The sequence below is a fragment of the Agrilus planipennis genome, unplaced genomic scaffold (genome assembly GCF_000699045.2).
Source record: "Agrilus planipennis isolate EAB-ADULT unplaced genomic scaffold, Apla_2.0 scaffold18, whole genome shotgun sequence".
Classification (NCBI taxonomy): domain Eukaryota; kingdom Metazoa; phylum Arthropoda; class Insecta; order Coleoptera; family Buprestidae; genus Agrilus; species Agrilus planipennis.
Genome location: NW_020438920.1, coordinates 1,227,121 through 1,237,888, shown reverse-complemented (window position 1 = coordinate 1,237,888; position 10,768 = coordinate 1,227,121). Strand labels below are relative to the sequence as shown.

Here is a 10,768-nt window from a genome sequence, read left to right as displayed (position 1 = left end):
CTTGTATAGAGTGTCATGGTGAAGCCACAGTACAAATATGTACATTTTGTATCTAAACACTGGTAAAACTATTGAACCGTCCTAGTATATGGTAGTTCAGAGCACATAAAGTTAATTTATGAGATCAAAGGAATGAACCTGCTGTATAAAATTTTTATACGATGGTTGGTATGGATTTAAGGATAACTAGAAATATCCTAAACAAAATATTTACCTTACCAATTTACGCCTAGTTGACTAATTATCTTGGTTTAAATTAGTAAAATAAGAAATAGATGATAATAATAGAAAATAAGTTACTTAAATGTGCTTTCTGTTCAACCATTGCAGATTGAAGGGTTGCATAAGTGAGGCGTTCCATTTACAATAATTTCAATGTGGTTAGCTAATTAATCAGTGTGCTAAGAAATAGTTACGAAACAATATAAAAAAGGAAAATATTACGTTTTACGGAACTGAATTAAATAAAACACTAAAATCCAAAATTCCATTTAAAAATGTCTAAAAAAACTAACCAAGGATACCTTGGGTGGTGAAACAAATTTTAGGCTTTTTAAATGTTTTTATGGAGAATTTAATACAAAAGAATAATATATTTAATTGAAAAAGTTTAATTTGGTTCGTATTTAACGATAAGAAAAAGAATTTTTTGTGAATGTTCTAAAAAAAATTGAAAATCGGAAAAATGTGTTTGAAAATGGATGAATTGTCAAACGTAAATGTCTCGGAAATTAAAGAATTTTTTCAAAACAGACGTATTTGTATTGTTAAAGAACAAAATTCGTTTGAGAAAAAAGCAGTACATTTTGACGCCACGGAACAAGAAAACATTTACAAGTAAGTCAATCGAAAAAGTAATATCTCGAATTTACATTTTTTTCGTAATATTGTTCTAAGTAGCACCTTATCAGACGTTAAGAAACAATCTGTAAATTGAAAATCATTGCCTTATACGTATTTGTGTTAACCGTGAATGTACAGCAACAAACTGTTTGGCATATTAACAGTGTTGTTGATATTAATCGGTTAAAGAAGGTCTAAATATGGTAAACGTTTTCATAAGAAAGTTTAATGTTTTTGCATGAGTCATACGTAATACAAACATTTCATCATTGCTTTAAAATGATGATCACTATGAAGACTACAATTTTTGGCGACATATGTGAAGATTATTAAAACCCATGTTATAACAAAAAATTATCAGTTGGAAAAGTTATATATACTTTGTAGACTTTGGCTGAGAAACAGGTTCATGACATCACCCCATGAAAACGTTAAAAACTGGAAACATGCAACAATTAGTGTACAAATACTAATAATCTAATGAATTAAAAATATTATTTGATGACGAGTTGGGTACATTTATAAATTATTGATAAGAAATGTAAATCTTCTTGTTCGGAAGAAAAAATTGTTAACCATCATTAAAAAAGCGGCAATGTTTTAAACTTCGCTTTCATTCGGATATAATCGAGCGCCAACGAACGATCGTACCGACAAATCGCTGCTGTCATTTATGTACTTGCACGAGTTCAGTTTAAAATCACGCGTTCGGATGTTGAAAGCGTTCACTGTTTAGTGGATACGTTTCCATTGTTAGTTTTCGTTATCGATAATACAACAATTCTGCGTGGGATCGATGCATTTTTATACTAAATCGGCTTACGTTGTATTATTTGTGTGAGTGCTTTTTGTCGAGGTTCGGGTCCGCGACCGTTTACAACTACCTACCACCATGGCGGACGTAGACTCAAAAGATCGTTACGATCCTGAACTGAAATATCTTTCTGTGGACAGGAACAGTTATAACGATCCGGGGGCACAAGCAGAATGGACACAAAAGAGGCTGATATGGATTCCTCACGAGTCCCAGGGATTCGTGGCAGCGAGTATAAAAGGAGAAAAAGGGGACGAATTCGAGGTGGAGATTCAGGAGACCGGCAAAAGGACTTTGGTGTCTAAGGATGACATCCAAAAGATGAATCCGCCTAAATTCGACAAAGTCGAAGATATGGCAGAGTTAACTTGTCTAAATGAAGCTTGCGTTTTGCACAATTTAAAGGACAGATATTATTCCGGCCTGATCTATGTGAGTTACTTTTTTGATTTCAAAATGTACTTTTTTTTCTGCATACTCATGTACTATTTATGTACTGATTAGTATAATTATTAGTTTCTCATCAATGAATTAACTTTCGCAATTGCGGGAGGTAAAGGCAAGATTGTATGCTATTTTATTTAGTGTTTCTATGTACTATGGAGGTAGGTTAGGTGTTCTTGCCTTACGACTCACCGTGTGAATCACCTGCATATTTGGTGACACCTGTTGGGAGGTATTTTCGCAATGTCGTTGTATATAACGAAAATAAGCAATGAAATGAATTAAAAACGTGAAACATTTGTTTCTAAATCATGTTATTCTCATTTCCGTATGCGATTTAACGAAAACTACATGCGATTACGTTAATTTTAATGAGCGACAAAGGAACAAAAGAGAAGAGTCAGTGGTCGATGGTCGTTGTCTTTTGTTATCGTGAAGGCAGCGTAGGCGGATATTAAAAATGCAGTTTACATGGAACGCCTTATTATTCGATTTACTTATCAAATAAGCGGCGATACGAAAGTTCAAAATGAAATGTTTAATTTATTGTAAGAAATTTTTTGGAACTAATTAACAGAGAAAACGATAAGAACAGTAAACGAAGTAATGTTAATACTACACTGATAATTATATATATTTTTATAGAGGTATATTTCACGTTTACCATAATTAATTTGAACCGGTGCTGTTAAATAAAAAAAAAAACGAGAAGAAACTCTGAACCTTCTTCTGGTTTATTATATCACAAGATATCACAGAACGTAAAATTTTTAAAAACAATTTTAAAATGAACACTAATATCACAATAACAATCAAATTTTTTTTTCGTTAAAATCACTTTAAAAAATTAAAATCATAATAATGTGGTATTAGTGTTTATTTTAAAACTTCTACGTTCTGTGATATCTTGTGATATTGACTACCGTACTGATTTTTGTCTAATTTGGAAGCTGAATATGAAATAAATGAATCATTATAAAGAGAAAATAAAAAGCTCTAAAGATGCAAACAAAAAAACACCAGAAAGAAATAATAATTTCTGCGTTTTTTGGCAAAAAACTATTTTGTCTGTCATTTAATGGGCATCAAGGGGAGAAAGCACTGCATCCCTGGTTTGAATTGCTATCCAAACAAAAGCGAAAGAGTCAAACTCATGAGAGGGGTTGCTGTAGTTTTTTTCCGAGGTCTGTATACAATTTTTTACCATACCCATGCCTCGAAAGTACGATTTTTCCTGATTGTAGGGACGAGAAAGCCCATCATTCTCTCCCGGTTAAGAAATTGCGTTTACTCCTTATTAGGAATGGATTTTAACATCCTCCACGTGGTTACTAATTCACACTCAGCAGGTACTTTCTTCCCTCGGTGCATGATATACTGTTGTGCTTGAGATAGGTTAATTTGGGTGTGAACCCATTGTAGTGCTGGGCAAAAATATCGATAACAGTAAAACAACTGATAACTATCGATAATTATCGAATATATCGATATATTGATAACTATTTGTCGTAGAGTTATACAATTCCATAATTAAATAAGAAAAATTCCTATTATTTAAGTGGGAAATAGAAAATTGCAAAATGCCACCTGTAAATATAAATATTAACGTTCATATTTTAACAACAGGATTTAACGTGTAGGNAAATTAGATATTTTATAAGAAAAAATAAGTAAAAAAATAAACAGTTGTATACTTATGGTACACGGATTTATTTAGAGACCATATCTAGTATGAATTAAAAATGATGTAGAAATAATGAGGTTCAGAAAGTGTAAGAGAACAGAAGCTATGGAAGTCAGTAAGAAATAGGCGAGGTAGGTTGGTAGGACATCTTCTCAGGCATGAAGGGCTAGTCAGAGACATATTAGAAGCAGAATCAGGTTAGAAAAAAAGAGGTTCTCAATTATTCGACTGTTTCTTTTTTGTATGTTAAGCAATTTCTTCACTGATTGTGAACCGATTTTATTGGATAGGCTATACTGCCAAGGGTGATCTCATTAAGATTTGAAAAAAGCATTCTAAGGGCAGAAAATTAGGGAGTGGTTCTCGTTTTTAACTTTATAAATTAATTTTGTAAGTTAAAGATGTTTGGGAGGTATGTCAAAATGCTATGAGACAAATAAAAATTTGGAAGAACGTTCCTCTTTCAATTCTAAAACTCCTGTAAAAATTACAAATCGATTCACTAAACCGTTAAAAAGTTATTGAAATTTTAAAAAATTGTAATTTTACACGTCATTTTATGGAGATTCGTTAACCGAACAGATTAAATTTATTTTTATTAACAGAAAAAAAGCTACCAGAAATTTCAAACTTTTATAATAAGTAACTTGAACTCTGGAGAATCACTTTAGCGTAAGGTTATTCAAATTCACTAAATGGTTATCGAGGAAAAAATGAAAAATTAGCTGAAAATCTCGTTTTTACTTGATAATATAATGATAATATTTATAATTGTCTGAAATAAATGCAATTTTAAAGTTTTAATTATTATTTAAACATATTAAAAAGTTTTACGCTCATTATTAATAGAGATTGAAACTAAATATTTTTTTGTTTCGAAGTTGAAATCAAGGCATATTCACTGCCAAAAGTCAGTTAAAAATTTTCCATATTATTCGTTATTTCTTATTTTATTCAAAGTTTTTGGTCAAATTCCAAATTTTCTCTCAAACCGTATACTTTTTTTTAGTATAGATAGTATTTATTTACCTCATGATATGCTGCAAAACCTAATTAATCACGAATTTCTAATTTTATGTACTCTTGTCTCCGATTGTGCCTCCCAAACATCCTTAACCGTAGGCATATCTCTAATTGATTATTATTTTGTCACATATGCACTATCGTCACTTATTTTTTTGGTGTATAATATTAAACAAATCCATAAGCAACATGTGTTCTCGCTATTTTCACGATACGTACCAGTTTTTTTTGTTACGCTCGTTAAAAAAAATGACCCGATGAAATCACCGTCTTAACCCAATTTCCCATTACAATATTAAGGTTGAAACTTGTGAGATCATAATGGCAGAACTTTATAGATGGTAAAGTAATAAATGCCATATGTCGATGTTACATACTAACGCATGTACGAATAAAAGTAAACAAAATTCGCGATTTCGAAAGTGAAGTGCAACGTCGCGTCAGTTGTTATTACCCAACGCGCACAGCACTCTTGATTTTCTTGAACCACTTTGTCTTAAATTAATTATTTTTATTATTATCCTTTTCTTAAGTATTTATCCGCTTATAGATATACATATTATATTTGTTGGTCGTTTGACCTGTTTAAGAATAAACATTGGAATTTTGTTAAATTAATTATTAATTATTTTGCTATTGTTTTGTTTCAACGTTTGTAGTAAGTAAATGACAACTGTATATTGTGCACACCGCCAAAGAATGCATACATAATGCATTATTATATCATGTGGTAGGTACAAATAAACTAGGTACCTACCTACTGTGTGCCACTTTTTCATTTCACATAGTTACTTACGTATATACGTATAAATGTATATGTATGTACTTGTGATACCTACTTTGAAGCTTATTTTGTAATGCAAAATGTATATGTGTATTACCTGCTTCTTAAAAAACTGTTCTAAGCCAACTGAGCTCCCGAATACCTTTAATTTGATTTATATTCCTTTGTTATTTATATGAAAGATGGTACCACCCTTGGGATAGGTATATGGCCGATCCAATAAAAAATATCGTTAAAATCAGTTCTGTAAAAAAGTCGCTTAACTTAAGCAGGTATATACACAAAAAAGATGCATTCATTGTATACATATTTTTTTGTGTATTTTATAAATGACTAATAATGATTAAAAACAAACTTGATTCGTACGTAAAGTACAAAAATCACTCATTGCTTTACACAATTTTGTTGTTTTAGTGTTATCTTCCAAACGATAAAAGTATCTTTATCAAATTTTATTGTCTACCGAAGAGCATCATGACATCATAAAATGAAAGTAAAAATGCTGAATATGTTTTGGTTTATTTTACGAAAAACTCGTCGTAAATGTAAATACATATTAAATTAATGCATTAATGCGCCACACGGACTAAACTGGTCGTTATCAAGCTGCATATTTTCAGAAGTTTCGGGACAATAAGTGTGGGTTAAGAAATGTATTAGTCACATAAAAACTAGACCATTGTTTACTTGATTTGACAAATAATTCTATAAATCAATGCGTTCATATGATTGTTCAAAGAACTATTACAATGGTTGAAAACGTCTACAAATTAAATTTATAATAATGGGGACGAAAAATCGACTTAGTTAGGCCCCATTTCTGGGAAAATTCCTATTGTTTGTTTTTCACACAAAAAGGTCACGCAATATGATTTGTTTTTCATTTTGATTTTCTCAATAACCCAATGGATAGAGCGTAGGTCTACTGTGCCGGGGTGTGCAAGTTCGAATCTTGCAATTTGAGCTGTTTTTTTTTTAGTTCTTTTTACAATCCAATTGTTTATTAAAATAATAAAACACGTTAAAAAGTAAAAATTTTTTTGATGAAGGAGTCGACGAAGTTTTCTTCTAAAAAATCAAATAAAAAGTTAATATATTCAGTGAAAAGCTGCAATAGCACTTCAGACATAGATCTTCACTCTTCACCTACATTAAGTACTTTCCAATAAAAACTAACCGTTTTATATATGTAAAAAATATATTCGGAAAATTAATAGAAGCTTGGATGAAAGTAGTAGGTATCAAAGAAGTGAATTCCGGAATAAAAATTGTTCACGTCATTTTAATGCACGATTATATTTCAGCAAGTATTTACCATCAGCCATAACCTTAATATTTAAAACTAGAATCATTCTAAAATTATAAAGTGAGAAATTATTTATTCCTGTGTAATTGATTTAACACAATTCTAATGATACGATATAAGTATTTTGAGGTTAAGAACCTACCTGCTGCAATACAACAAAGTTGCAATAATGTGTTTGCAACGTTCTCTTAAATCGGCTTTGCACGTGCAAGTCATTGATATGATATTGCTTAAATCACCCAGAATCACCTCACCAATTATATAACGTGAATCACTTTTTAAAACCGAAGTTTGTAAAAGTAGGCATTAAACTTGACGGAATTTGTTATTACCGAATTTTATAATGTGATTGGCATTAAAAACACGCTCACCTTCAACGAATTTTCCTTTCCGGGGCTTTGTGTCAGCCCATCACATATTGTGTCAGTACTTATCATTTTATCGTAATTTAAAAACTTGAAAATTGCACGGTACACTATAGGAACTACGATAAAATTTCCCTAATCGACGCCATGTTTTTAGGCTCCTCCCATTTGACGGATCCCAATAGTATATGTAAAGCTAAAGGTCCCGGGTTCGATTCCCCGCGAGGGTATGACAAGAGCAACAATTTTTTTTCATGAATGTGAGGTAATTTTCATGAAAATTAAATGAATTTTCACATTGATATATGTATATTTAATTTTCGCTGTTACTCTTTAATTTTGAACAAATAGACTTAAAACAGTGTTTCAGATGAAATTGTAAATATAAAAATTATCTTCTTACTATTCCTGCAAACTGCAAAACGTACGTGTGTATTTAAATATAATATCTGGATGGTCAATCGTGTCGTTGCATAACGTAATAAAACAATCACCCTGTATAATAAAATACGTGATCTATAAAGAATTCCTTTGCAGCAACGTGGAGGTCATTGTCACAGAACGCCCTCACTCTGTCTCTACAATAATAACGAACTTTCGTGATGCCAGCAACACACATGAATCGTATGAATGTAAAACAGCGTACAAAATAATATTTATCTTCGTTTTACGAAGGTGGATGGCGTAAAGTATAGGTAGAGTATGTTGTTGTACATATACATATGTATGTGTATGGTACGTCTGGTTATAAGCATTCAACATATCCAGTTGCGACTGTGTATGTATGTGCATTCGGAGATAAAGTTCTTTTGAACTTATTTGAAACATCTGAATTCCAACAAAAGATAAAATATAAATGCCCCAGATAAAAATCCTGTTTCTTGGTTATGTACCTACATAAGCGCTGTCTCTGTTCTTATCTGTTATGTATGAGTGCTTTTACATAAAAGTCTTACTGAGTGTTTTACGTAGTATCGAATCGGGTAAATGTCTAGATGATGGCCCCCACCCCCTTTGGGGTGGGTGGGATCGAAAGAGGAGGTTTCCCCCACCACTGTACCATAAAAAGTTCGTGACGGTGTCACACCCATAAAAAGTTATGGGGATTAGGAGGGGGTAGGGGCAGGGGGATCGAAAGGGGGTGGTCACCTGAGTAAAACCCCATAAAAAATTTGCGGCGGTCTCACCCCTATAAAANTATTTTTATGTATTTTTCATTGGTTTTACCTTTGAATATTGTTTAAGAATGACTATATAAATATGTACATGCCTAGAAATGTATAAAAATTGGCATATTAACTTTGAACCCCCATAACATTTTATGGGGGTGAGACCGCCACGAACTTTTTATGGTACAGTGGTGGGGGAGACCTCCTCTTTCGACCCCCCCCACCATGGGTGGGGGCCATCATCTAGACCTTTACCTCGAATCGAAAAATGGTCATTTTTTACAATACATGACAGACGATTTGACATACGCCGTTTAGGCAGATAATCTGACGAAATTCCGCGAGGTACGGCCCTGGCTTCACCCGTTCGCCAGCTGTTCTCGGAAATTGTCACCCTTATAAATATAGAAATATTTATTGTAAATGGAAGATATTAAAATGTACTTAGGTACCTTAACTTCAGTTTTAAATAAGAAAGTCACTATTTATTTTATCTTGTGTGATTTTTGGCCTTGTTGAGNTCTTCTTTGTTTAGATGATTTTTCCCCCCCCCCCTTTGTGTCAGTGTTATTCCGAAGTCATTAATGTACTTGAAAAATAATATAATAATAGCATTTAATTAGTATTTGGTCTGTTCCGGAATTATTTAATGATCATGTAATTACTGTATGGTCAAAACAGATTTTTTTAGTGTTTAAATAGTTTTTTTTGCTCATGCTCTGTCCACGCAACCATCTAGCAAACGGTAAATTTTGAAAAATGCCTGGAGCATTTAATTTCTCATTAGGATTAATAATTACCATTTAATAAGTAATAAAACCACATATAATATATAATGCTAATTGTGCCGTGTGACGTCATAGTAACCGAGCAGCTTTATTTAAAATTGGTTTCACGTCTTGCATCACAATAAATTGGATAACTTCATCACACTTAACGATATCAAAATATTTTTTTTTAATTTTGAATATCATCTTTAGTGTCATTAAGTCGTGTTTGTAGCTATTACTATTTTAGTCAAGAGGAAGTAGTATTTTTTTTCTGGATAGAAGGTGCCCTATGTCATTTTCTTGATGATCAGTTCAGAAGTTAAGGTAAGGCGTGAAAAGCCGACAAACAAACAAACTCACATTCGCATTTATAATATTTATTAGGATCACAGATGTGATTTATTTGAAATACTTGTATTTATTTAAAATATTTTTCCAAACGTATTTTCTATTCATTTTTGCCATTTAAAGTTTTGCCAGTATCACCGATCAAACATTATATAAAATGATTAATGAAAGTTGCTCACATTGGCCATTGAAGGTATTAGAAACTTAAAAAGGAGACAAAGAGGCATTCCATGAATACCTTCTAATTGTTTAACCGCAAAGAGCCCAAAATATTCTAAACTCGTTGGAAATGGATAATCTAAAATATTGGATCGATATTGTTTTCTGGGTTCAATTTCATGTTCCATGATATCAATACCTGCCAAATCACCACTTATCGTACCTTTAGCAACGAACTACGAAATTCTATGATTTGCGATAAAACAGCCTGCAAAACAATATCGAATTAATATACGCCAGCTCTATAAAACTGAAAACTACAAGATATTGTGGTGTGCTTATAAATACCTATAATCAAAATTCTTAGAAAACAACTCGGAACACTTCACTTATTAGATGAACCAAAAGCTAAAGAAACTATAGATTCCATTTCTATCTCTAATTACAATGTGTAAAAGATCGGAAACAAAACGGAGTTGTAAATATTTTGATATGGAATGATTGATGTTGATTTTACATCAATGAAATTATTTGCAGTCCTATTTTGGCTCTGGTCTATCACGCTAAATAAACTATTTTGGCATCAGTGTTTTTTTTCTAATTAAAACGAGTGACAAAGGTAAATATAGAAGAATTATTTGTTGCTAAACCGAAAAAACTATAACATAAAGATAGAAAAACTATATCTCAATCACTTCAAACAGAAAAATATGAATCATACTTAATCTTCGCTACTGATGATATAGTGTAAACACCACTATTAGCCTAAAAAAACTCCAATATTTAAAAAATGAGAATATGCCTGCAAGGTTATCTTAAAAAATATTTTATACTTAATTGATTACAGAAAATTAAATAGTAAAAAAGTTTTAGAAAATACCACAAATGGCGGGGTGAGCGCCATCTGTAGTACGATGCTACATTTTAGGATTACGTATGCTCCAACAAGGTCCATTTAAAAATATGGATATCTACTTGCTGAAACGAATCCCGGCGTAGCTCACCTCAACGTGATAGGCACGTTACCATAATCGAACAAAATAATTCGAAGTGGTCTGT

At 31.9% G+C, this 10,768-nt stretch overlaps 1 protein-coding gene across 3 annotated transcripts in view; it reads left to right on the top strand.

Moving 5' to 3' along the window:
* The first annotated feature begins 1,513 nt into the window (after positions 1–1,513).
* LOC108744086 (myosin heavy chain, non-muscle) overlaps positions 1,514–10,768 on the top strand; it is a 71,169-nt gene continuing 61,914 nt past the window's right edge. For all 3 annotated transcript variants that reach the window (XM_018479676.2, XM_018479675.2, XM_018479677.1), the window contains exon 1: positions 1,514–2,089. In XM_018479676.2, coding sequence (XP_018335178.1) covers positions 1,736–2,089 — 354 coding nt within the window. In that variant the 5' untranslated portion in view covers positions 1,514–1,735. The remainder of the gene's footprint in view (positions 2,090–10,768) is intronic.